General features: G+C 44.2%; 1 protein-coding gene across 1 annotated transcript in view; it reads left to right on the top strand.

The window, feature by feature from the left end:
- The window catches only part of SDK1 (sidekick cell adhesion molecule 1), a 1,937,536-nt gene that overhangs the window by 1,680,779 nt on the left and 228,859 nt on the right, over positions 1–27,898 (top strand). The window contains exon 29 of the mRNA XM_086940699.1: positions 13,916–14,110. Within this exon, the coding sequence (XP_086796825.1) occupies positions 13,916–14,110 (195 nt within the window). The remainder of the gene's footprint in view (positions 1–13,915; positions 14,111–27,898) is intronic.

The raw sequence follows: 27,898 nt of genomic DNA, 5'->3' as shown, positions 1-27,898 counted from the left end.
GACGCAGCCATTACAACGCAAGTCGTTGGAGGGCGCTGGATTGTGGATTCGTTTAATTTTCTATTCGAACTCCAGCCCAAGTAACAGTAGAGAAGGTGTTGGAATAGAAAATCAAGCTATTCCTTTAACAAGAGCGCCCTCCAGCGCAAGTCGTAGTAACGACTTGCGTTGTGATGGCTGCGTAGTAAAGGACGCGCGGTGTAAACACCGTGTTGTAAAGGATGTTTACCATATTATCCATCTCATTATGTTACCCAAACTCTATCCAATAAAGTGAGACATTGCGCCCAACACCATCCCCTGGGCTCCAATCTACCACACTCAGTTATCACACACAACAGTATGGCAAGGGCTGCCAAGCAAGAGGGCCCATTACAAACTAACCACAACAGTATGTCATCACACCTACACCTTTCACCGCATCACAAATAGCGTTCACTGCTAGTGTTCAAAACAGGGCCTACTGATTGTACAGGGCTTCCTCTAGCCTGGGTCTCTTTTATGGATGGCCCTTTCTTGTCTCATGAGCAGTCCTTCCCTACCAGAGTTTAAACAACCCCCCCAAGCAAAACTTCATTTTCTTAGAGAGCGCAACTTAGAAAACACTTCTGCCGCGCAACTTAGAAAACACTTCTGCCTTCATGGCCCCTTGTAGCTCTCTGACTTTTATCGAACCACTTAAATAAAGATGTTACCATGCTCCAAATGTGTAGTTTTGCATCTAGTCTGAACCTCTTACTCACATTTCTAGAGTAACACTTTATCTTCATGTTACTCCGCACTGCTTGCGCTCTTATGTACCGTCATATTTTGTGTAGATTTTGTGTGGAGGCCTAAACTATCTGGAAAGGAGAAGAGTAACATTATCACAATTCATTTCCCAGCATGCCACTTGGTGCTATGGAACTGTGTTTACTTTGTTATATTCACAGGAAGTATTGCTCTATATTCCCTTCCCATGCAGACTCTTAATATAAGTGAGGGTCCGCCCGTTTAGTAATTTCCAGGTACTTCAATAATCAAAGTCCTGGAACAGCTCTTGCACCATATGAAACAAAATGACATAGGATCAAAATCTCCTTCCCTTGCTCCCTTCTTTCCCTTACTGTCTATTTCCCCCACTATTCTATTGTTCCCTTAAGAGACCACCACCCTGAAACAAGAAAGTGGCCAAAGGCGTTAGTCACTTTTTAGTGGCTGCCAGACGTACACTGGGCTTCCAAGATGCCACAAGAAGAACACAGTCGCCTTTCTCGTAACCTTGAAATCCCGTTCTCCAAAATATAGACTATGATGTCATTTTTTTTATGGTGGAGACCCTCCTATTAACTCTTTTATTCATCTCTTCCCCAATAGTGCTGTTGAGCCGGCACACTAATTAAAATGTGGGCAACTTTTGATTCATTTGTAATAAATAGAATTGTAGCCATTAAATTTGTTTCCTTCATTTCATTTTGTTCACTTGGTGCCATGGTGCCACCTCTAGCTGTGATATGGCCTTTACTAAGTAAGCCAATTAGACAGCATCTTTCCTGCTTAACTTGCTGTCTTGTTTGGGGTTTGCCACTGTGTTCATCGTCCAGGCTTTCCTGGCCATACCGTCTGATGGCTGCTGTACCACCTGTTCCGAAATGTAGTGCCTGTACATGTCTCTCATGTCTGTGGCCATTCAATGGCGGTTGCTGCTGCTGTCCACTGTCTACTTCCTTGGGCTCTAGTGTCATGTAACTTGACTGTCTCGATTTTCCACATTCCAGCACTACCAAAGACAGTGCTGTCACATCTCCCCAGAAGGGCTTTTTCTGATTTATTCTAACTGCAGATTCCTCGTCTTGTAAATAACTCCAGGTCAGTGCTTAATTTGTAAAATAATAAGTGCCAGGGCTCAAGATATATTTCACAAAGGGCCACTGCTGCTTGTGCCACTTAAAGTCCCTGCCAGCACTGCCAAATATCAGTACCAAAGACATGTACGTGCCATTGCAGCCCTACAAATGTTACAATTTGGACTATTCTACATGACCCAAAGTTGTAAGAATAGTCTGAGCATCTTGCTGTTAATATTTCTAATCATACATTTCATTATTAAACACTTTGCTCATGTGCTTTTATTAAAAAAACAGAATGACCGCGCCACCATGTGGTGGACTGCCTTAAAATGTATGCTGTGCCAAGCACCGGAAAACACCGGCACAAATTAAGCACTGCTCCAGGTACGAGACTGGATCTGAATATTTTCCTCAGCATTTTTTGGGCATGCCAGTGTACATGGGAACAAGTCCTCTCTTAAAAACACATGGTATAAGCTTTGTGGGTGCTGTCACAAACAGATGTATGTAACAAACCCCCTGAGATATGCCTGTGGTGTCTAGGGTCATTGCACTACTCCAGTGCTTGTGCGTATGCACCCGCATTAACCCCAAGGCGTTCCGGGAATATGAAGCCCAATTGTGTGTCACTGTGTAAGTCCTGCTTCCGGTAGAATTAAGGGTGCGGACTTGCTCCCCCTGTTGTGGCCGTTCCTGTGACAGATCCTCTTCTCATTCATACTCTACAGATAAGCCAAGAAGACAAAAAGCAAGACATCTTTAAGAGATTTGTCTTCATTCCCCCACACTTGACCCAAGAAGTTGCATGGATGTCTGGATACCTTTCAATCTCGAGCTCCTGCTTTGGAACCAATACCCGAACTTAATCCACTGCTCCTCAAATTTCTGCAACATCAAAGCTGTGCATGTTTGGCACCCTTCCTGCTCCCTCTGGTGCCCCTTCGAGCCCCACGGATCCGAGGAGGGGTCCTGTTGGGTTACTGTCCGTTGATCTGTCTTATACGCCATATGTACCTCTGGAAGCCGCTGCAGGGCCATTGCCAAACACAACTTCAATCCCGGCGTCAAAACCCACACTGGCGCTTTCCACATCAACACCGACCCCAATGCTGCTGACTCATGAGGAGGACCCTATTATCTTGTATGAGTCAGAAAATGAACCTGACCCGACATCGAACGAAGTTACATCATATGCCTCAACTGGTTCAGCCGCTTTGAAACTCAGGCAGAACCCTTCCCAAGCCCTAGACAACTTGTTTGCCTCAGCCTCTGACCAGAGACAACATAACCTCGGAGATGACAATGTAGATAATGGGGATGATACCCCATACTATGGTGACGTAAATTTGTACCTGAATTTGCAGGAGGCCGGTGGTCGGAGCACCTCTTCTGACACTGGGTTGAGCTCCCCCTCTGGCCCCTGAACGGGGGAATCCTCATCTTATTCTGTGGTCATTCAGCATGTTGCCAAAGTTTGGGGCCTATATCTCCCATCCATTGAGGTCAGGACCAAGTGCTGACGGATGTTCTGCAGCACGGACAGACATCTACATAGGCGCTTCTCCCTTTTAATGAAGTGCTCACTGACGCATTAATGGGCTAAACCTTGCTCTTGTCTACTGATAAGATACAAACGGCCAGACGCCCCAAACAGGCCGCAGGAGACTCTGCCTTCCAGACCCAGCATCCTGCACATGGCATCCTGTGTGTCAAGGCCTCCACGACCAGACTGAATCGAAACTCATTTCCAATGATTCCTCCTGACAGTGGATCCGAACTTCTGGATGCATTCGTAAAATGTGCGTTTTTTTCAGTCAGCTTAACCCTTCATTCTGTCAGTCTTAGCTGCCTCCTAGGGAGATTTTCACATGCATTGGGCGATTTGGTTGGGGAGATTTTACAGATAGTCCCTGAAGAGTTGCATGCCAATTTGGCGTAGATCATCCAGGATGGGGCAAAGGATGTGCGGAATGTAAGGTTTGACTTTTCCTATGAGTGAGAGTTGATACGACAGTGTCAGAGGCACTGACAGGATTTATGCGAAAGGGGGGAAAGTTTCCTGGCCAAAGCAGACTAAAGAACCTGACCAATAAGACTTGGTTTACCATTCACTCAAGAAACACTGTTTTTCCATCACAGTTTTAACCCCTTCGCTGAGCCGGCTACTCCGCCGCAGCGCTAAGGGGGAGGCGGGGCCGCGCGGCGCTCCCATGCTCGTGACGGAACCGCTCCGTCACGAGCCTCGGGTGAGCTGTGCTTGTCACGGAACGGTTCCGTCACAGCCCGCCCGCTCTTTAGAACGTCCAGCGCAGGCGTGGAATTCGCACCGCGCAGGCGCGGCAAGCGGGCCGTGACGGAACCGTTCCGTCACCAGCACAGCCCACCCGAGGCTCGTGACGGAACGGTTCCGTCACGAGCATGGGAGGGGTTAAAGAAGGTGTCACAGTAGACGGCTGTTGTTTTCATAGTGAGGTGTGTGACTCCTTTGAGATTCATATTGGAGAGGCTTGTATGCTATGAAGTTCAAATCATGGAAATTGCTTATGTCGGGGGTCCCTTGCTTCCAATAGTGACTCAGTGGGGGTCTCCAGATTCCGGAAATGGTTAAGTAGGGTTCACAAAATTCCAAAGGTGAAGAACTGCTGGTCTACACCCTTCAAAACCATGGTGAAAACACAAAGAACTGGACAGTGGATCAATGTTTTGCCAGGCACCAAACAAAAAAGTATTTTACCAATATCTTATCACTTAGCTCAATCCTGTGTGCAAAACCTTTAACCGTGCTCTCTGTCCAAGAGCGCCACCCTTACCACAGGGTCAAATGAATTCTTCAAACCATATATTAAAGTTGCACCAGGCTGCTGGCTTGGCGGGTACTCTTCGAAATACGGTTGTCGATGTTGGACATATGGGCCCCCGTTTAAGGCAGTATACATGATGGGTCCGAAATGGAATAGAGGTTATCTCTGGATTAACACACCAGCATCCACACTTGTAGAGGGATATGTTGTTTTTTGGAGAAGAAATTGGAATAAAACGGACTGAATTTGTAAGAACATATAAATATAAAACAAAGGGGACTGCATGAAATATAAGAATCATTTGGCTTTTGGAAAGAAAAAATCAAATCGATCTACACGACCGTGTTTGCAACTGTGAACATTGTATGCCCTGAAGAAGTTCTGTTTTCAGAACGAAACGCGTTGGCTGTGATTCATCAACTAATAAAAAGAAGAATATAAAAATCCAGAAAGAAGGAATTGTATTCATTGGATGGACTGTACACAATTGTGCTTAACAAACATATACATTTTGAGGTGGTGCAACTTTATTATATGGTTTGAAGAACCCTTCAAAACCATGGTTAAACTACAGGTAGCAGTGATGCAGTTTGGGAGAACCATGGTTATCAGTGGTATGTTTGAGTATAAGAACAGGGTAACAACAGGCAGGTGTATAGTTGATGTTGTTCCAAGCTCCACTTTCTCTTCAGTCCTCTTGTTTAGCAGTAAAGCTACATGGCAACCCCCTCTTCCCCCACCATACTTTTTTTCCAGTTGTTTATCTTTACTTTAGTTTTAAAGGTAATAAACTATTGATTCCTTGATGTATGTGTCACAGATTGTCTGGCTCACTCCCATCCTGTCTATGTTTTGGGCCCTCAGAGGCCTTCGAAAATGAAGACCTAACAAACCTAAAGGTATCTGAAAAGTTTTAAACAGCGGATGAGCTGTGCTTTCACATGTCTTGTCTACGATGCATCTCCCTGCGGTGCCTTCAAACGTGATTTCCAAGATCTGCTTCAATATTATGATTGCGGCAGCCGATGGGGGCTGCTTGGCATTTTTGTGCAAAAGCTTCACAGGTCTACTAAGGAACTGGGAAAGGTGTAGGAGAGAGAAAACATGTAAGTGCAAGAGTGCCTTTTAACTGTGCGCCTTTGAATCGATGCTCCACCGAGGCCCTCCGCGCATGCAGGCGAGCTCGCCGCTTACAGCAGGCCTTTGTAATCCATATCAAAACATGCTCCGGCATTTTAGGAAAAGATTAGCAGTGCCGAGCACTAGCAGGCACCTGGAGGGAGGAAGCTCTTGTTTGCTTGTCTGTGTTTACCTGAAGGGCCCCCTTGACGTGGATAGCATCTCTTGCGCGGGCTTCGTGATGGCCACCCAAGCCAACCTCATTCGACACATGCCTTGTTCAATTCTTCACTCTTCCCTTCCCTCCGCTCTGAAAGGCATTGTTGAGAAGCGCCGCCTGCTCTCTTCAGGGACATGTCCTTTAAGTCTATCTGTGTGCATCTGCAATGGAATATTTTCCCGTTCCACGTCTTCGGACGATAAGCCTCGCGCTGTTCGAGCAGCCACTTGGAGCCTGCAGGGTGTACACAAGATGTCCGCCGAGAACCAGAGACGGCGTCGTAATCCACAGAAAGTCATTTCAGATTCTGCTCCTGTGGTTCCTTTACGGCCCAGGGGCCCCTGGAGTCGCGGAGCTTCAGAATCAGCAGTCTGTAGAGCTGCGCTTTTTTTTTTTTTTACCAGCGTAAGCCGCGCAGCGTTGTTCAGCTTTTCCCATAATAGGACAACCTTAGAATGCCCATTGTAGCAGTGTTGTAGGTTAACTTCTGTCGCTTCTGAATGGCTTCGTATTCCTGGGGACCGGCTCATCGGCTGCTTCAGGGTTGACAGTATTCAATTGCCTCCTTCCTCTTTACCCCCGAAAATTTGAACTGGGACTTAAAGACGGTAGGAGGAAAGGGCCATTCCTCAGAAATAATTGGACCAACAAAGTGCAGGATCGGAAAAAGGTACCAAAAGAGTGAGCAGACTGATCCAGGAAGAACCAGGACCGCCGAGAGCATCACAGGACACCTAAAATAGGAATAAACTCAGCTTCAAAATCTATCAAATCAATCAAACAAACAGCAAGCAGTCAGGAAAGTGCTCAAGAGCACACAATGGAATGAAATGCGAGAAGTGCTAAAACGAAGTGTCTCGAAGGGTTGCCATGCACTTGAACAAGACCCCTGCCTTTTTTTGACTGGCTTTTACCGGAATGATTCTTTCAGAGTTGTAATGGAGGCTGCTGTACAAAGAAACAATACTGGCGACCTAGGGTTAATAAGAGAAAACACATTTTAGGCCACTAGGTGTCACTGTATTCTTTCACTATAACATAGTGTGTGCGTTTGGTCCCTGAAAGGAAAATGTATTGCCCTACTTAGAGCTACAAAGTTGTCGGGAGGTGAAAAGGTGCTTGTTTTGCAATAGGTCCAAGGTCACTGGGGCCAATTCTCTACCCGTCATTTGATATCCTTTTCTGGGCCACCTGAGTAGGTTTTAAGGTACTAGGAACCTAGGTTTTAGATGCTGCTTATGATGCTTTTGGCATCATTGTATTTCTAAAAATAAGGACGAGTATCCAAATTTGTGTCAAATGAGACGATTAAAAATGGAGATTAGTGATGGTGCCTGTGGTTTCTTAGATAGCTTGCCATTATAAAAAGAGGTGAGAAATTGTAGGACTTCTTCATAGGTCTCTGTACCAGGGCATTGATCATACTGGACAAAGTGTATGGCTTTATCGTAAATCACAAATTCAGTGATCTCTGTCCTTACAAGTCCTCGCATCTTAAAAGTATGTGCTCTAAGTTCCAATATAATCAAAGCCAACTAAGAAAAGGAGAAATAGATGTCCTGGAAACCATTCACAAGCGGGCATTAAAGTCCCAGATACAGTAAGAGAGTGGAATGAGAAATGCAGTGTGCACTAGTAATGGTGCATTTTAGAATTGAAGCAGTCCACAAGTGTATTGTTCAATGGAGGAGATGCTAACGCAGGGGGAGACCTCTTGAGCACTTTTTACAACTGCGATTATCAGTGATGAGGGAGGGAGCTCCAGAGACGGCGTTAAAGACAGGCTTGAAGCGGGCTAGCTTTCCTTGTTTACTGCATGCTTCTGAGGAGGGTGTTTTCTTGCGTTGGTGGTGTTTTGGCCTATGGTTGAAGGATTGTGGTCCATCTAATCTTCCTCTTGACGATTGTAAAACTCAAAGAACTCCTACAGGGCCCATCAGGGCCCAAATATGTGGCAGAACAGCGCGCTCTGCTAGGAAGGACGGGTTTATGCAGCTCTACGTTTTAGACTCCTATGTGAAAGTGAGCCCCTTGTGCAATGAAATACACTGTTTGGGCTGTGTTGACCGCTTAGCAGTCAAAGAGGCCTATAAAATTTCAAAGTGTCCACCATCGATTTTCTCTCTCAGGCGAGGCCACTTCTTGCAGTTCTCGGTCGGGTATGGATTTCACAGTGATACTTATGCATCTGAATTTAAAATAGATCAAAATAAACCTTTTTCTGAAATGCTAATGAGCTTTCTCCCTTTTAAGTTCCGAGGTCCTTCTGTCACTTACAGTAAAGGAGGTGTGTGTTTGTGTCTCTGTCTGTCTTACTTGTAATACAAAAACGACTTGGCCCATTGCTTTCTGAGTGGTTTGTAGGCAGCAGCACTGGATAACACTATCACGTGTGACATTTTGGCAGCTGCTCCTAAACTGAGACCGCGTCGTCGAATGTGCTGTTGTGATCTGTGCATGAGGTAAATGGCTCGGGCTGCGAGGGATGCATGCGCCCTGTGGGATGCGCCCGTCCTGGCGCTCCGATAATAGTCTGGAACAACAGGTCCCCGTCTCTCTGCAGCTCCGTGTCATTGGGAGGACGGGCCTCAAAGTAGACACAAATCTGTCTGCGGCGTGGTCAGCGGGCATTAGATTTCTATTCTGCTCCCCTCCGCGTGTCACGTGATGAGGCAGATGACAATTAGGCTCTCAGTGAGCCGGGGCCGAGAAAAAAAGAAGCTCCGCGGATCTGGTTTGAATGGCTCTCGGAGTTCAGCAGCTGGGCCGAAATTTACCCGCGAGCTGCGCGAGCTAGCCGGCCTGACAGACTCGCGCCGCGTCGCCCGCCTGGGCGCGCCGCGTGCGTGCTGACAGCCCGCTGATTGACGCAGCCGGAGCATTGATAATCAGGAATGGACCGCACGCGCCTCGCCGAGCCGTCCGGCGGGGAGGCCTGAGAGGAGCCAGGGCTCGGCAGGTTTCAGAGCCATCCTGGTTAATAAGCGCGGCATTCGTCGTGCGGGCGGGAAATGGCGCTCTTGGATGATCACCCCCCCTACCCCGGGACTCCCACACCGCCACTGGCAGGCGGCCGGCTGCAGGGGAGCGGCCATATGCCGCGACGCTAAATGAATATGAGGCTTGCATTGTAAATCACCGCGGATGCTGACCAAGCATCTCCGAGCGGGCCGGAGGATGCAAGCAGATGCTGGGGCTTGCCTGGTGCTTCTGATGAATTGCCCGAGTGCTTCCCTGCTGCAGGGGCTCACCGGCCATGCCTTCTGCTCTATGGTGCTCAGGTGGTGTGAAAGTGTAGTGGGAGGAGAGAGCAGGGCTTGAGTCGGGATACCACGCGGTTGGACGGCGTCCCCCCCACTTATTTTACAGAGAGTTCGATAACTGGAGCAAATGAAGCCACACATTCACTCTTTGGCCTCTCTGGGGCGAGGTCGGAGCACATTCAGAACGCTGCTCACGCGCTGGCTTCTCTGATGCAGTCGCATCTAATGGGTGAGCAAGGGGAGTCAATGAGTCTGATGGTGCAAGCTACCTTTCGTGACGTCACTTCCTGCCGTGACTTTAGCGTCCCCCCACTACTTTTTTAGGACTTGTGCCCTGGGAGAGAGAGGGATAGAGAGAGCGAGATAGCGAAGTAAAGTGACCGCACACACCTGTGACAAGGATATCCGCATCGCTTAACGTCCGTCCCGTCAGCTCATCTTCTGCACTCGTGGAAATATGTAGTGGGAAGGAGAGAGGTGCGGACAGAAGTAGAAAGCGAGAGAGAAAGAGACGGAGCCCCTGCTCCACCTGTGTGGTATCAGGACAGATATGTGAGTCCTGTGTTCACAATATCTGTATGATAATCCGCCAAAGATGGATAAGACTGTAGGGGTCGGCACGTGTTCTACATGCATGGTGAATGGCATCTCTGATGGACAGGCACACTGGGCCTTAGATTCCATGTAAACAGTATAGTAATACGCAAACAGGTTAGGACAACATGCTCTTAGAATGCAAAATAGCATATACCCAACACAGCTCAGATATGCCTCAAGTAGCTGTCTCGTCACCCCACATCACTCAACAATAGCCCAGCCTTCAACAGACCACGTGTTTTTATTTATTTATTTCTTTTAAAGGTTTTATATAGCACTGGCTAGACCCCAGGGTATCAGAGCGCTTTGACATGAGCAAAAAGACAGTCCTGGACTAAAACAGTTGTTCCATTGCATGACATTCAGACTGGTGAGACTAAAAACATAATAATAACAATAATTAACAAATGGGCAAAAGAGCTATAAATATAGGTAATCAAGGAAAGCACATTTTACACAATAACAAGAAATGGAGGTAAACTTAATATAGAGTAAAGGGGGGAGCCAAAATTCTGGGCGGGTCTGCAGGAGGAGAATAATTAGATGAAAACAGGTGGGTGAAAACAAATTGAGGAAGAGGAGGTAGTATAGATGGATAGAAGATTATGGGATGAGATGGGTGCGAATACAAGATTGCGGTGAGGGGAAAGAGTAGGGTTGAGAAGAGAGTAGACAAGGTGAAATATGAAGAGAGGGGGAGGAGTCGAGAGACAGGAGGAAAAGTAAAAGGGAACCAGAATGGGGGAAGCAGAGTGAAGGGTCGGAGGCAAGGTTATGGACCCCAATATTTATTGAGAAGGAAAAGTTTGAGGTCTTTTTAAAGCTAACGTAGGAGAGGTTACATAGAGAGCATTCCAGATGTTTGGGGCATTCCCAGAGAAGGAGCAAGATTGTGTGATTTTTCTTTTTAACAGAGGTGGGATGAGGAGGAGTGCGTTGGTGCTTCTCATCGGTAGGGAGCAGCCTGCTTTTTTGAGTTTATTTGTGAGGTACAACAGGGTTTTTGATGAAGGGCTTTGTGCTTCATGTATGCAATCTTGTAGGAGGATCTTCCTTCAATGAGTACCCATTTGAGGGCTGTAAGGGCTGGGGCGATGTGGTCAAAATGTTTACAGTCAGTGATTAGACTGGCCGCTAGGTTGAGCACAGATCTGAGGGGGGGCTAGGTGAACTTTGGGGGTAGAGAGGATAGAGTTGCCATAGTCAATTTTCGAGAGGACTAATGATTAGACAATTAATTTGAAGTCATCAGCTGAAACTAAGGGTTTGATTTTCTTGAGATGATGGAGAGTGAAGAGAGCTCCTTTAGCTGAGTTTTTTTATCTGTACATTAAGAGTTAGGTTTTTGTCAATGGTGTTACCAAGAGATTTCACTGAATTGGATAAGGAGTGCGAACAGTTGAGGGCATTAAGGTCAGAGATCCAGGTTTGGATGGAGAGCGATTTGTTTTTTGGAGAGAAGAGAATGATTTCAATTTTTTTAGGGTTAAGTTTGAGATGATTGTAGTGGAACTAGGATTGGATCTTATTCAGGGTGTTGTTAAGGTGAAGAATATCAGAATGGGATCTAATCTTATAGTAAAGTTGGGTGTCATCAGCATAGAGGTGGTAGTTGATTCCAGCTAGTTTTAGAATGAGGGTGAGGGGTTCCATAAAGAGGTTGAAGAGAGAGGGGAAGAGAATAGATCCCTGGGGGATACCTAGGGAGACAGGTGTAGGGTTTGAGAGGCAAGGGTACGCATTAGTATGCAATGGGAGGTATCTGGAGACGTAAGTATACATGGAGAAGTAAGACAAGGGTGTGTACTGGCTCCCCTTTTTATTTATACTTTATATTAATGAGCTTCCTCCGTTTTTAATGCAGGCAACCATATATGTACCCAATATAAAAGGGGAAACCATTACCAACATTATTATATGCAGATGACTCAGTGCTTATGGCATGCACTCCAAGGGCACTGCGAAAATTAGTGCATGCTTTTATGGATTTATTGGCTTAACTTGACCTGCAGACAAACTTTGCCAAATCACTTATTATGCCTTGCGGACCTAAGGCTATTCCCATGATTAACATGACAATCGGCTCTCAGCATTAGAGCCACACTATCACTTTTCCTTATCTTGGTATGATCTTTTCGGCTCGAGGTTCTTGGTCAGCTAATACCACGCACTGCACCATCCAATTCGCTTCAGCCAATGGTTCTTTGTATAGCCTGCCCCAACCTGCGGGGGATGGCTCCCTCAAGCCACTCTTGCAAATTTAGCAGGCCCAAAGCATACTGAATGCTATGTAGGGTGCTGAGGTTTAGGGCTTTTCAAATTGCAAGGCTATACAGTGTGAGAAAAATAGATTATGTAGAGAACTTTTGTCTTTTCCCATTTCTGCCTTGCAATATATTTGTCATTGAGAGCTTAGCCTTCCATATTTAGCAGATCACATTAAGACCCATCCCATTCTATTCTGGCTCGCAATTTGGAAGAATGCTGAGGCTGGCATAGCACAGGATATAGTGGATTGTCTTTCGCTGGAAAAGGGTTTACTTATTGCATGGTTGGCCTATGTAAAATCTGAATATTGTAAAATTGGAATGAAATCTGCTTTTACAGAACCATCATCTTGCACTAACATAGACAAAAAAATAGTAGCACATGCCCTCTAAGCCCATGATCAATCTCAGCATTTGCGGGATATGTTGATGAAGCCGAATGTGTCTGTATATGTAGGTCTATGTGAACTTGACTGTTCAACCGATTATATTTGGTATGCACAAAGTAGATAGGAATGATCTTTGCTATTTCGTTTCCGGTCAGACGCGATGAAATATCTGTTGTGTTTTCCCCATGACTTTACCGATAATCTAGAGGACTTACTATATGTCTTATGTCTCTGTGTTATTGTATCCGGCCATTCAATGCTTCATTTAACTTTTTTCTGCAAATTTTATTTAAAGAACACAAGGTTGTTTTTAATTCCGATTTAAAAAAAAAAAAGATTTTATTGGTATTTGTCAATGTAGGGCCCTTCTCAATCTGCTAAATACTGTACCCTTTGCTGAAATTGTCCTGTATGTTGGGGCCTTTTTAAAAGCTGCTGTGTGTGCTCGTAGGTCTGTGTTGTCTTAAAAGTATTTTAACACAAAACTTTAAACTTTTTAATGATTCTTTTTGATGTAATATTATGAATGATATTTGATGTATTATTGTAGGTGCATTTATGACGTTTGCGTACTTCCGAATAAAGCTTTATGATGATAGGTACTTATTAAAGTGGGAGTATTTAAACCAGGAGTAGCTCCTCCGTTTGAGCAGAGGAGCGTCGCCCCCCAAACAAAAGCCCCAGGCCAGAGCTGAAAAATAAAATGGTAATAAAGTTTATTTATTTCCATTTTATTGTTTAGCAATCGACCCGTCCCAAACTGAGCGTCAGGATGGGGCGGGGCCATTGCTGCTGAGTGGCAGTAGGGAGCTTTGTGCTTGCAAGTTTAAAGTGCACATGTCTCTTTGGCCAGCCATCTTGCAATGGGCATGGAGAGATTAAGTTCTTTGCCTGGAATCACAGGATGTTGAGCCAACGTCGAGACGCAAACCAGGTTTCCCAGTTTCAATATTCAACAGTCCTGGTTGTAAGGCCACATCCTGGGCGAGGGAGGGAGCCAGGCAGAAACCACATGAAAGCTCACCTCATTATGGGCTAGAGGTTCCAACAGGCACTTGAGCTGAGCCAAAGACAGGCTTAAGCTTTCAGTGGATCAGCCGCCTCTAATCGGAAGCTAAAGAACCTAACACATGCAACATGTATGTATTGTTTTCTCTTGATTACTCCATAGTCTTCCATTTATTGGCATGTGTAACATTTTATTCATATGTATTGCTTTCAACTTCCAGTGATGTTATATCAGTCCACTGATAAATAGCAACAAAAATAAATAACGTATCTAAAAAATAAAATAAAGTTAAATATTATGCCGAAACACAATGGCCTTTGACGTTTGTCTGTTGCCGACGTTTCCTCAATAAAATGTTTAAAATGAGAACTAACTCTGCCTTCCCTGATTCTTATTTTTGTTTTTTTCCCCAAAATTATAGGGTACCAAATAGCATACCGCTTGGCAACAGGCAACCCCAATAAGTTCATTACGGTGGAAGTTGGCTCAACCGTTAGGCAGTTCACAGCTACGGATCTCAGTCCAGAGTTGGCATACATCTTTCGAGCATCAGCCAAGACCAGACAGGGCTGGGGAGAACCTCTGGAAGCCATGGTGATAACGACGGAAAAGAGAGGTAATGTCATTTACATTAGCAATGGTGAAGCAGAGGTGCCTTGGACGAAATAGGCATGGCCTCTGTCTGCAAAGTTTATGCAAGCTTAGAAACGCTCTTTGCTCCCTTACCAAAAAAAGCTCAAAATCATTCGATGATCCCTTGCTTGTAAGCAGGAACATGTACCGCTTTTTGCACATTAAGGGCCATATGTATCAACATATTTCCCCATAGACACAGAATGGGCAAAACCCTTTGATACATCTGGTCCTAGGACATTTGACCATTGGAAATCTGTTAAATTTACATGTGTGAAATATTGTGCTGAGAAGTGCTTTCTCGTTGCTTTTAAACGTAATTATTTAAAGCAGTCTATTCATTTACATATCACTTTTAGCCAAATCAATATCCTCAAGTTAGGTCACATCATTGCTTAAAGTATAATTCACATGAAATAAAACAAAATGGAACAAATGTGAGTGAAATCTAATGCGGGTGGAACTGGAGGAAGAGCCGAGCTCAAAGGTCAACTTTGAAGAGACAGCCTAAAGAGGATAGAAACAAGCATTTGCAATGCAGTAGGTCTTGCATTAGTGCATGTTGGAGCTATTGGTGTTGCAAATGTTAATGTTTGTTATATTTTGTTTTGTCAAAAAATATAACAGCAGTAGCATAAGTCATAAAATACATACATTTCATGAAGCAAGGAAAGGGTGCGGATTAATGGTGCAGTACCTTATATGGCTAACACCGGTCTCTTTCGGAGGAAGGATTAATAATTGCGAAGGACTGACCTGATCCAGTGACCTGGGTGTGATGGGTGACAACATGTGAAGCTGGGCAGTGTGGCCAATGGCGTAGGAGGTACGACAGCAATAAGCAGCGGGGGTGCCAAAGTTAAAATGTAAAGCCAGAGGCACCGTCAATGAGAGGAGAAAAAAAGAAAGGTGCGCAGACGCTACTGTTAAAGAGAAAGTGCGTCATGGGACACTTTCAAAAGAAAGACTGTATGTTTTTCACTGTGAATAAGGTGAGTTGCGCATAAAGAAAGGCGCAAGCTGCCATTGTTTAAGTGAAATCGCAGCATGGTGCACTTTCAAAAATAAACACTTTATGTTTTCTAACGTGAATATGATGGGCTGTGTATAAAGAAAGGCACGCGGCCGCCATTGTTTGAGTGAAAGCGTGACATGGGCGCTTTAAAAAATAAAGACTATGTTTTTAAATTGTAAAAAATCGGGGCTCCCACTATATTTAAAGATAAAGCGTGACATTCAAAGCAGCTGTAGCCAAGGAGACAAGTCAAGTCAAGTCAAATAATTTATATAGCGCGCTACATACCCAGAGGGTCTCAAGGCGCTTGGGGAGGGGTGGGGAAATTATTTGTCGAATATCCAGGTTTTAAGTTGTTTTCTGAATGCTAGGGAGAGCGAGCGTTAGCAAATATAAAAGAACAGTTGTTCAGAATAACGAGGGGAGGTAGCAAACGTGGGCGTAAGTGAATTCCTGAGTCTAAATAAGAAAAACGAAAAAAGAGTGCTCTGACAGTGATACATAACATGCCGAGTAACATCACATGTAAAGGGGGCAGTCCTCACGGGAGGCTACAAAAGAATAAAAGGAGGTACTAATCATCATGTTACCAATGAAAATCAGTCTTTTACAAAGGACAGTAAAAGGAGCCAATTAGAATGATGGGTGTTGCTTAATGCCCATATCCCGAATACAGCCAGTCTCAAAGAGACAGTGCAAGTGCTGCCTAGGTGAGACCCCAAAAAGGACAACGGAAGCAGAGTGTGGAAGAGAATTCCGTTGGCAGAGCCAAATGCACTAGAGTGCAGTTGAATCTCTGAAATGGGCGTTTTTGTCAATTGAGATGTCTTTGTGTACTACCCAGACATACATGGCTCTAGACACAACTGACTGAGATGAGAGATGAAATAGGAAACATGGTAGATGGGAAAAAATGATGATAACTGAAGTAGCTGAAGAAAGGACACTTGCGGAATACCACAAAACTATCAGGAAAAAGAAAGGCAGTAAAGTGAAACCATGGGCCCATTATTGTAGGATGCAGGAAAACAGAAGTCAGAATGACAGACAAGCAGTGAAAACAATGTTCTGGAGACCACTCTCTGCAGACTTCATGCATTCTTGCCAGGATTTTTCTCTAAACACTTTGAGATGTGGACTATGCTGTAGACAACCTTCTTGCAGCTCCCTAGATGCAAAGTGTTAAACATGGGGTTCTCTAGTTGGCAGAGGTAGGTACCTTTGTCCAAATAGGGACACTTGCTTCTAGTCAGGGTAAGGGGGATACACACTTTAGATAACCGCTGCTTACGCCCTGGGTAGCTTGGCACGAGCAGATAGACTTATCCCAGAGGCAATGTGTAAAGTATTTGTACTCAAAATACACAGTAATACAGTGATAACACCACAAATGGACACCAAACCAGTTTAGAAAAATAAAGTATCTTTATCTAAACTCAACAAGACCAAAACAACAAAAATCCAACATACATGTAATAAGAATATGACTTTAAAACGGTTTCAAACAACTTGACCCATAGAAAACTATGGATGCATGATTTCTCTCAAAGTACCTGTAGTTGCGAAAAAATTCAAAAGGCCAAACAGCCACAGAGATGGGAAGTGTTGAAAAACAAAGACATGTGTCAGTACCTGAGACCATGGAGAGGGGATGCAACAGTTCTGCTGCACACAGGAGAAGTGATGCGTCGAATCCGGTCTGTATGGAGAAGTGATACATCGATTTCGAGATGGTTCCGGTCCGTGGGTGATGCGTCGGGAAAACTTGCCTCGCAGGTACGATGCTTGGAATTACGGAATATGTCAGCGATCGCCGAGTGGCGATGCATTTGTTTCTTCAGTCGTGATCCCTCAATGCATCGCTTCTTGCAGTGGCGACAGGCTCTTCGTCGGTTTCGGCAGCGGCATGGCGATGCATGGAGATTCGTCTTGCACAGCGGTGCTGCATTAGAAAAACTACCGCAAGAAGAGCGATGTGGCAATTTTGTTGTAGTTACGTTGCATTTCCAGCTCCCAACAGCAGGCACAACCTCCAGAAGCCCAACATAGTCACAGGTACCTCTTGGCAGGTCAGAACTCCAAGCAAGGAAGTTCAGGGGAGCTGAGACTTCAGAACAGGAGGCCAGCACACACAGGCTCTTGGAGATCTTCCTCAAGCAGGGGATACAGCACACAGCAAAGTCCTTATCCTTTCCTTTGCAGAATCAGCTGCTGCAGGCCAATCCCAGGTAGTACACAGCAAAGGGGCAGTACTTATCCTTCAGTTTCTCCAGCTCTTCTCCTTGGCAACGAGTCCTCTTGGATTCCAGAAATGATCTAAAGTTCTGGGGTTTTAGGTTTAATACTTATACCCCAAAATGTCTTTGTTCTCTTTGTGCAAGGGTCTCTGAGACCAGCCCAAAGCAGTTCTGTTCTCAGTGGTGCTGTATGACCACAGGGGATGGACTCAGCATTGTGCAAGGGAGACAGGCCCCATTCAGGTGTAAGTAAATCTCCTCCCACTACTCTAAATGTAGCCGAGCCCTATTCAGCTCAGCTCTGAGTCATCCAGGAAGGGCCAGGCACACCTCAAAACCCTTCCCTCCAGTGGTTGTCTACAGTGAGTGCACATCCCCTACCCATGTCACTCCAAAACTAGATAGTCAATACACAAACAGTGAGAGGCATACATAATGGTTAAACAATAAAAATGCCTACTTTCTAAAAGTGGCATTTTCAAACACACAATTTAAAAACCATCTTTACTAAAAGATGTTATTAAATTCTTAGTTCAGAGAGCCTAAACATCATTTCTCCATCTTGTTCCAATGGGAAGTTATATTTATAAGAAGTTATAAATAACCTCCCATTCTATCCTATGGGACAAGATAGCCTTTCAATAGGTAAAAACAAAATTGGCAGTATTTCACTATCAGGACATGTCACCCACACCAGTACATGTCCTACCTTCCACATACACCACACCCTACCCAGGGGGTACCTTGGGCCTACCATAGGAGTGCCTTACATGTACAAACAGGGAAGGTTAGGGCCTGGCAAGTGAGTGCACTTGCCAAGTCAACATGGCAGTTAACAACTGTGCACAGACACTGCGGTGGTAGGGCTGAGTTACCTTTTCAGAGCTACTCATGTGGGTGGCACAATCAGTGCTACAGGCCCACTAGTATCATTTGATTTACAGGCCCTGGCACCCTCAGTGCACTTTACCAGGGGCTTACCAGTAAATCAAATATGCTAATCAGGGAGAACCAATTGTAAAAACAATTTTCACGGGGACCACTTGCACTTTTACACTGATCAGCAGTGGTAAAGTGCCCAAAGCATCTAAGCCAGCAAAAACGAAATCCAGCACAGCATCAAAAATACAGGCGTAGAGGCAAAAAGTCAGGGGAAACCACGCCAAATATGCCAAGTCTAACACAAAGTATCCAGTCTTTTCCTCTCTGGAGTTTCTGAGAAGGAGTGCTCTGCTAGAAGCAACGATGAGCCATTTAATGTTCGATGTGGCTAGGCTTTTCCACCTTTTTAATTATTTATGTGCTCCGAACAGATTTGGACTAATTCGTACACCAATAATTTGGTAGAATTATCCCCAGAAAGTCTGGTGTACAGATGTCCTTCTCTTCAGGTCACATCCTCTGCTACATGGCCAAAACTGTTCAATTTAATTCAATTATACTTTATTTGGCACAAGAAGTAACCATAAAAGGTTCATATAATACACAATAATTAAAATAACGTGCAACCATCATTATAACCTGATAAAACATTTAGAAAGCACATGGGTAATAAAGTGCAAATGCCACAAAACATACCAGTTAGTCCAATAGATATAATGGTGGCACGTTTTAGAAGTACAAGCCTAATATGCAGAGATGCTTACCATATTGTCTGGGACACAGTTCTGTGTGTCGCACAACTCTTGTGTGGGTCGCGTAGATGTACAATACGTAAGAGTTCCTCCAGAAGTTCGCCTCTTAGGATGCACCTCTGCCGCTTCTAGATGCATATCTTGGAGGCTTGTATGCTGTGTCTTCTAGTGGTTGTGTCATCTGCTCCTCCTCTGTGGACACTTTAGAATCTCATATTCTCAGTTGCTTCCATTGGGCTGCGCCTCACACCGCTTATTGATTGACCCACAGACTCTTTTTTGGTGGTTGGGAAGCTATGCCTTCTAGTGAGATGTGTGTCTGCTGCCTGAAGTGGCCTTGATAGAGGCTCAATATAACTTTGGGTTGGAAATGCATCTTATGTGGCCTGCTTGCCCACTCCTGGGTGGACCTCGTGGAATCACTTTACTCTTGGTGGATTAGAAGCCAGGTCTGCCAATAGCTAGCACCCCACTGCTCCTGAGAGGGCCTTGTAGATTGATATTGCTGATGTTCCATTTGGGAATCTGTGTCTTCCAGTAAATTGCACCTATTTCACTTCTCATAACATTATAAAATGGTCACTAAAGAAACCAAGCCTAACATTGTGAGATTTTCTTACCCAAAAGATGGAAATTTTATATCTTGATCTCCGTGCGTCTCCTCTTTGCCTTAGAGCAGTAGCATGTTACCACACCATTTTGGACCACTCCCTTGAGTTTCAGTCATTTCCCCAAAATGCTTACCACTTAGGTCACTCTGTAAACCTATACTCTAGCAACCGCGCAAAACAAACTGGGTATCCTGTTATTCAGAAGCTGTAAGGAAGGCCATTGGAATTGTGATTGTGCGGCTACGTTGTTTTTTGCATAATTGTAGGCTTTCCACATTTACCACATAATCCATAATTGCTGCATAATCTGCAATTTTAAAAACAGATATTTTTTGTTTCTAGCTCAAATTGTTCAAAAGTTAATAAAAATGCAGTTGCACGTGTAGCAGTGCAATTGAAGGCCCTTTGCAAAAGTTGACCAGTCACCTTTCTGTTTCTTCTTGCTATATTTAGGTGTTAAATTGGTACTACTGAGGTGCAACCTATGCTTATACATTGGTAAAAGTGTAAAAATTGCAAAATAATTAAATAATACTATCGTAAAATGTGCTGTATGACGCAGCATAATTTGGGTATTCTTGCCACATAATTTAGTCAACCCTGTCGCATAATTTAGCCGTCCCCACCCGCATAATTCCAGTTGCCCTGGCTATGAGTATATACAAACTCAACTCTCTCTTTCTCTCTTTCATATTTCTGTTTTAGTCTGTGCTTGAACACAACAACAAGGTCACCACAACATGTTTGTAGCACCTCTGCCAACATCGTGCACAAGACCAGGGCTGGCTTTAGCACTAGTGGTGCCTGGTGCAACTGTCTATCCCCCCGCCCCCCATGACTTCCTCCTCGAATTCCCTCACTACCACCTGGCAAAGGTGCCCCTCATCTCTTCATAGCTTCTCTCTCACATACATTTCATGTTTTAAAGCTCTGGTAAACGCTGGCTTTACAAATCCAATCAGCTATCCACATAAAATACACATCTTTTCTTTGCAGCAGGCATTTTAACCCTCTGTTCTACTTTATGACAAGTCAAAACTGCTTCTAGACAAAACTCTGACCTCTCTCTCTGCTATTAATCGCAAGAGTTATCTTGATATTTTTTTTTGCTGCCAAAAGCTGGACGCATAAGGAACTCTTCAACAGGTGGTTTTAAATCGTAAGCCATTGCTAAGCACAGGGCCCACCATGAGGTCAGTGCCCCACCCCTCCAGGTGCAGCCACACTGGTCATACCACTCTAAAACTGGCCCTGCATGAGACCCCACCTTTTCCATGAGAGCAGTGCCAGGATTGGAGAGTGCGGCCTCGCTCACCGCTCCCGAGGACTCCAGAGCCCGGCACCAGGTCTAACCCAGCTGTCTTAAGACAGCTGGGTTAGAGTGTGCATGTCTGGCTGGCCAACGCCAGCCAAAGTGACATGCGCACTTTGAAAAGTGCACAGGCAGTCCACCCTGCTACCACGTAACAAGCCCCGCCCGTTCTGACACTCGGGACGGGGAGGATGAAAAATATAATGGTAATAAATGAACTTTCTTACCATTTTATTATTCATCTCTAGGGCTTTTTTGGACCATTTTGACTAGTGGGGCGACACTCCTCCGCACAAACGGAGGAGCCGCCCCTGGTGTAAGCCAGGGCTGAGGAGAAACAGCATGGCAGGAAAAGAAATGTCGTGAATGTCAAGACTTGTGGAAACCAAGTTAAATCACATGGCCTCTTTGAAGGAGGTCACTGAGGTGCCTTCAATCAATTTCTTCTTCACATTTTAATCAAAGCTGATAATCACATGATAAACAGTTAAACGAATAATGTGACACCTTTTGAACGTTCCTGTTGAAACCAGTGAGATCCTGATGCAAAGGTGAACGGAAAACCATTGCTGAAGGGGAATCGAGTCAGGCACCGCTCCCACCTCAATGCATGTATGTGTGGGACAGCAGAAGAAAGTAAAAAGAGAGTCCTGCATACCTCCTTCACAGGTTGCAACTCGTGCAAAATCAGGCAGCACGCCTGGTTTACCATCAACCTCGACACCAGCACGTCTCGCCGCTACTGCGGAGCCTTCATTGGCTCCCTGTGGCTAAGCGTTGTACCTTTAAACTGGGCTGTACAATCTTTAAAGCCCTGTCTGATCTTGCCCCTATCTTTATTTCCTCTAAATTGAAATGCTATGTTCCCTCCAGAGACCTCCGTTCTTCTGGCCACAATCTGCTAGTTATCCCTAAAATTAAACGGAAAAAACATGGCGGCTCCTGTTTTTCCTTTTGTGCCCCTAAGACCTGGAACTCTTTCCCATCCGCCCTTCGACACTGCCCTACCTATGGCCGTTTTCGTAAAATGTTAAAAACTTATCTTTTCCAGTCTGCTTTTGAGTAACACACGCCTCTGCCCCCCCCCCCCCCCCCCCCAATCTGTTATGAGCGCCATGAAACCGTATGGTGACCGAGCGCGGTATAAAACTTTTTAACATAACATAACTTTGGATAATGTTCTAAATGTAAGCAGTTCTTTATTAAACTGGAATAAGAGTAGCAGCAGCCACAGCTAAGTTTGTGGCATGCATAGAAACTGCTGTGCTTGGTTAGTGCACTGAAAAGCATTTAATTGTAAATTGGTATAATTGATCTAGATATTGTGGACGTACAAGGTTTCTCAAACCCTTCACTGTCAGTTTTAAAATGGTAGATTCTCTTGACCTCCAATCCTGTGTTTGCACACTCTGCCATGCCTCCATATGTCTGCCCCAAACCTCATTTATATCATGTAGGTCATATATATTAATTACCTACGCTCGGTTGCCGATAGGTAGTGATAGTTTAGACCTAGTTTCCATAGTAATAGTGTTTTTTGACTTGCCTATATCTTTAATAACAAACCATGGTTCTTTTGGGTATGGTTATTTCTTTATAATTGAAAACAATCATATCTACAATAAATCAAATGATGGCACAAAATAACAGGCAAAATTCAACATTCATTTATAGTGAAAAGAATTGAATGATTTAGCTATAGAGTATATAAAAAATTTTTTTTATTTAATACAATAATTTCCATGAGGAAAGGCTGTCTAATAATCCAATCAATGCAACGGCGCAAGTGACCAATATTTACAGTGACAAGGTGAATAAAGTGCAGATGTGACATAATCAGTGTATTTAACATGTACGCGGTACTGTAAGCTAATAAAGAGATATTTACAAGTTGAAAATATGAAAACAGTGTCCAATTTCAAAGTATAATCCAAGTGTCTCAAGCTCAGGAATCGATCTACATTTGTTTTTAATCAATGAGACCTATTGAGAATTGGACTTATGATGTAAGATTGGCCAATGCCAAATGGATCACAAGAGAAATTGAGAATTATATGAGGCTCTTAAAACCCATACACCCGTCCCAAAAAAACACGTCCTTAGCGTTCAGTTTTGTTTGTTCTATAAGATCTTAATGGATTGGACCAACAGATTCAGCATTTGTTTGATTTGGCTAAAAGGATAAAGCTGGAGCGCAGAAGCAAATCCTGGCTTGTAGAAACAGCAGGGTGCCTTTGGTTTCACATAAAGATATCTTAGTCCTGTCTATTGTTTATTTTCCATTTCTTTTAAAGTGCTAATAAATTCTGGCTAGGAAAGGAAGCATCTAGTAGTTTTAGAAGTACAACTCTAATGCAGTTTAATATTTCATCCATTTACAAATGACTGCCCATGCAACTCATTTAAGAACAGAACTCAGTTAAGAGAGATTCTTGGTAATGCTGCGTTTTCGGTCTAGTTTCACAGTACTGCTGTCTATGGCCTGTTGTTACTAATTTTTGAATATATACCTAGAGGGCTTTGGCTCCACCCAGAGCCTCGTTGCACTCTTAGCTCGTGGCATTGGCTGTTTTGTGTATCACTCCACATCCTAAGGATGGAGTACTTGCAAGAGGAACTATTTACGTTTAAAAAATACACTGAAACATCACACGTTATATTATTTATCTCCTAGATGAAAGCAGTGTTTTTAGTTCGATTTTTAAACTGCAGCAGACCTTTTTTGAATGTTTTAATTAGTACGCGAAAAGTAATCCAGACCCATTGGCTTTGACAGTCCTTGCTGAGGCTGCAGCTGAATTTTGGAAGTGTTTTAAGCAGGATTGGGAGGAATGTCGAGAGCGCGGTCTGTGACCAGGGTAGGCACTCTTCGAAGTGGGCTGCTTCAAAATACATACATCTAGATTCATCAAAGAGCCGTTTTGCGAGTCCTTAATAGCGATTATTAAGGAATCGCTATGAAGGACTTGCAAAACGGGATTCATGTAGGAATTGTTAAATAAATTGTGATTCCTACACGTTCCTTATTTGCGATTAGCAAATTGCTAATCGCAAATAAGGAATAACTCCCCATTCATTCCTATGGGCCTAAAGGCCCATAGGAATGAATGTCCTTATTTGCGATTAGCAATTTGCTAATCACGAATAAGATAGCGATTTCAAAAGGTGCCAGGGGTGTCCAAAGGACACCCTGTAGCACCCCTGAAATGCAAATTTACACAGGTGTTGCGCACACACATGTCCAAAGGACATGTGTGTGTGTAACATGCAACAGAGAAAAATGCACTAAAGTGCATTTTTCTATTTTTTCGCTATTTACCACGAAGTCAGACTTCGTGGTAAATAGTGGCCAAATATTGTGAATTCGCAATTTAAAATTGGTTAATGAATTGCATTTAAGGAATCTCTAATTCCTCGCAAATATGCGATTTCGCAAATAGCGATTTTTGCATTTGGGATGATGAATCCCAAATGCAAAAATTGCGCTCGCAAAGGGCCAGATTCTCAGAATCTGGCCCTTTGCAAGCGCAATTTCCTTTCATGAATCTAGCTGATATTCCCTTAAAATGGGACAGTTAATATTTTACCTTTTTTGATAACATTTCATTTCGATTTTACCTTTTGGACATTTTACAGAGAAAGAATAGAACCACTTTCTTCTTGAAATATCATGTTTTCTACTCATTCTTTTCTATGTAATTTGACATTTTTTCTAGTGCTTCGGAGTTTTTATATTGTTTCTTCTCTATGCTCTTACCTTTTTAAAATGCTGTGTTATGCGGCATTCATGGAAAGTACAGCTCCAAGTGGTTTGGTAGCATAGAACTGTTGCCTAGTCCGGGAGTGAATGATTGCAAGTTGGAGTCTGCATGTGGTGTGGTGTGGCACGGTCTATGGATGGGGAAGAGCTGGATCTGTTGTGTGGCGACCAAGGGTGCTCCAATTATGCCATGGTGGAATTGTTGCTGGAAGGTAAGAGTGTATGTGTCCCAGATGTGTGTTAGATTGTTACTTGCTGTGCACATTTCGTAATACCATTTTATGGCTGTACATTCGTGGATGGACATTCTTGCAGTAGTGAAAACTCAATGATAGGGTTGGATATTGATGCCCGAGTACCCAGTCAGGCTCACCCAGGACTAAGATACTCCTGCCAGATGAGCAGGGCTGTAGATATAATTTGGGCCTTGCATACTCTATCAGGGCTTGCGTGGAGTAAGAATGCCCAGACGGGTCTCCCTAGAAGTAGGATCCTGGGCAAATTTGACCAACTCCGACTTAAAATGTTCCCTGTTAGGTCCAACTGCATGCAAGATACTGAAACTAAGGCTTATTTAGGCTAAAATGTTGCCATTTTAGGTCCACCTGGATGTAAGGTACATAGGCAACTGAGCGTTACTCAGGCTTAAAATGTTTCTTTATAGGTCCACCCAGATGTCAGATACTGCGGGAACTCTTACTTACTCAGGCTTAAAATGGGAAACGGCCACTACAACGCGGCCGTTTCCACCAATACATTAACCACGCATGCATTACAACGCATGCGTGGTTACCACGAAAGCCTTTACCACGCATACCTTTACTACGAGGTATGTAGTAAAGGCATTTGTGGTAAAGGTTCAAATTAAAAAAGGGGGGTCCCCCCCCCCCCCCCCAAAAAAAAAAACCTCACCTGAAATCACGTCAGAATGCGCAGGCAATCAGCGTCGTTTTAGAGGAAACGGAAAGAAACTTCCGCTTTCCTCTTAACTACGTACGACGTCACCACGGAAGAATACGAGGAAAAGGTTATGCGTTGAAATACCATTACGTTGCAACGGAATGCGTTGTAAGAACATACAACCGCTTAAAATATCACCCGGTAGGTTCCTCACGTGTTAGATAATGAGGCAGCTGAGACTTACACCCAAAATCTTCCTTTCCAGGTTCGGCCAGATGTGCGATACAGACGGAGGGGAGAGTTACTAGGGTTGTTGCTGCCTCCAGCATGGTACCCGCATCAGCACAGCAAAATGATCTGCTTTTGCGTCTGGCCACTGTCCTTTCAGACATGCATTCTAAAACAAATACACTTTTCTCCATTGCGACTGCTGACTAGGAGGGCGGTTGCTGTTTCCCACTCTTGATTGATAGATTGTGATGTTTTCTGCTTGTGGCACTGAGACTCCTGCGTCGCAAAGTGGTCATTTGACTGACTAGGGCCTCTGCTGTGATTTCTAAAGCAATGAAGCAGCATTCTGTTTTTTCTTGCATTCCACTTCTAATCATCACAAATCTAACCTCTGCTAGCTCTGCAGGTTCCTTTGGAGAGGCAGGTGCACAGAGCAACAGAGGACAGAACGCAGGGCCATCTGGAGCCTGGTGTAAGGGGGAAAAGAGGTGAATTCGTTTGTCAGGGTCAGATTAGCCATTAGGAAGACGAATTACTAGCCTGGGGCTTCACCTGACATGCCAATCGTAGTAAGTGCCTTGTAAGGGGTTTTAAAAGCAAGACTCCAACGGTGCCATTGAGAGGGTTAACAGAGCGGTCATTGAGGTGGACAACTTGATTAAAGCTGTTTGATGCAAAACCCCAGAATTTCAAGATTTGAGAGTCTACATAGGATTGTTGGGCCTCATTTATGAAGCCGTGCGCCACTTTTACGCCGCTGGTGCGTCATTTTTTGTGACGCACCAGCAACGTAAAAAATGTGCCTTGTTGCACCATATTTACAAAGTGACGCATCTAGGTAGATGCGTCACTTTGTAAACCCCTGCGCTACATTATACCTACGCCAGGTATAATGTATGCAGGGGGGGGCGTTCTGACGCAAGAAAGGGTCATAGAAGTGACACAGTGAAATCTATAAGATTTCACTGCGCCACTTCTAGGACACAAATGCGTCAATTTCTTACGCCTGCCTCACAGCAGGTGTAAGACTGATGCAGGCCCTTTCACATGGGGCTTGCCCCATGTGAAAGGACACATTGCTGGAATTGCGTCACTTTTGTGACACACTCCATCAATGCGTCACTTTTGCGCCACATAGATACGTATCTGTAACTCCATGCGCCATGATGCGTCATACTTTAAATATGACGCATCATTGGTGTCGCAAGGAGGGCGCAGTGAAAAGTGACGCATCGCTGTTTTCACGCAGCGATGCGTCACTTTTCATAAATGAGGTCCGTTATTTTTAGGTCTGGTTTAGAGACAGCTTTAACTGTTACCAGTTTCAGTTTTTTTCAATAAAAATACATACATCTATACATTGGCTCTCCGTCAGTCCTCTTCATCCATTAGTCAGTTCAGGTGTTGTTGTTGATGTGTTTACACCCACCACAGCATTCAGCCTGGGTGCAACCATGTCATTCTTTGGTGAGACTAAAGGTATTTTGCCTGATCACATGTGCACAGTTGCCTGGAAAGGGCCGCACTTCTGTGACAAAGATGGTGAAGGTGGACCTATATAATAATATGTTTCTGTTTGTCACGTTTTTTTTCCAACATATTTCATATAATTGCAAAATAAATGTTAAAAAAACTGCACGCTTGCTAAGGCCAGACCTCTTGGATTTTCCTCTGCTTGTTTCCTAAACTCTAAACATCCCAGTGGATTGCATGCACCTGACGTCCGATTATTATGTGTGTTTGAATATGAGGAATACAAGCAGACGAGTGGGTTGTCTTCATCCCACAGCATATGTGTCTACTGTAGCCTTATGTTTGCACCTATATTGGTTTCGGTATATCTTTAATATTTTACTCCAGTATATCTATAGTAGTACATTCTTATTTGCATACTGTATAATTTGTAAGCTGCACCCATCTCACTTTTATCCCTATTATGCACTGTCTGCTACCTCATATACTTTGTTCTTTTGTAAGCTGCAAACGCTCTTTCTCAGGAATGGCACCCAGGATCTGGAACTCACTCCCTCCCGAAACCAGACTCATCTCCTCCATCGCACTTTTTAAGAAA

This window comes from Lissotriton vulgaris, chromosome 10 (genome assembly GCF_964263255.1).
Source record: "Lissotriton vulgaris chromosome 10, aLisVul1.2, whole genome shotgun sequence".
In the NCBI taxonomy this organism is placed as follows: Eukaryota; Metazoa; Chordata; class Amphibia; order Caudata; family Salamandridae; genus Lissotriton; species Lissotriton vulgaris.
The sequence above is the reverse complement of the archived record's forward strand: the minus strand, read 5'-3'. Positions and strand labels throughout refer to the sequence as shown.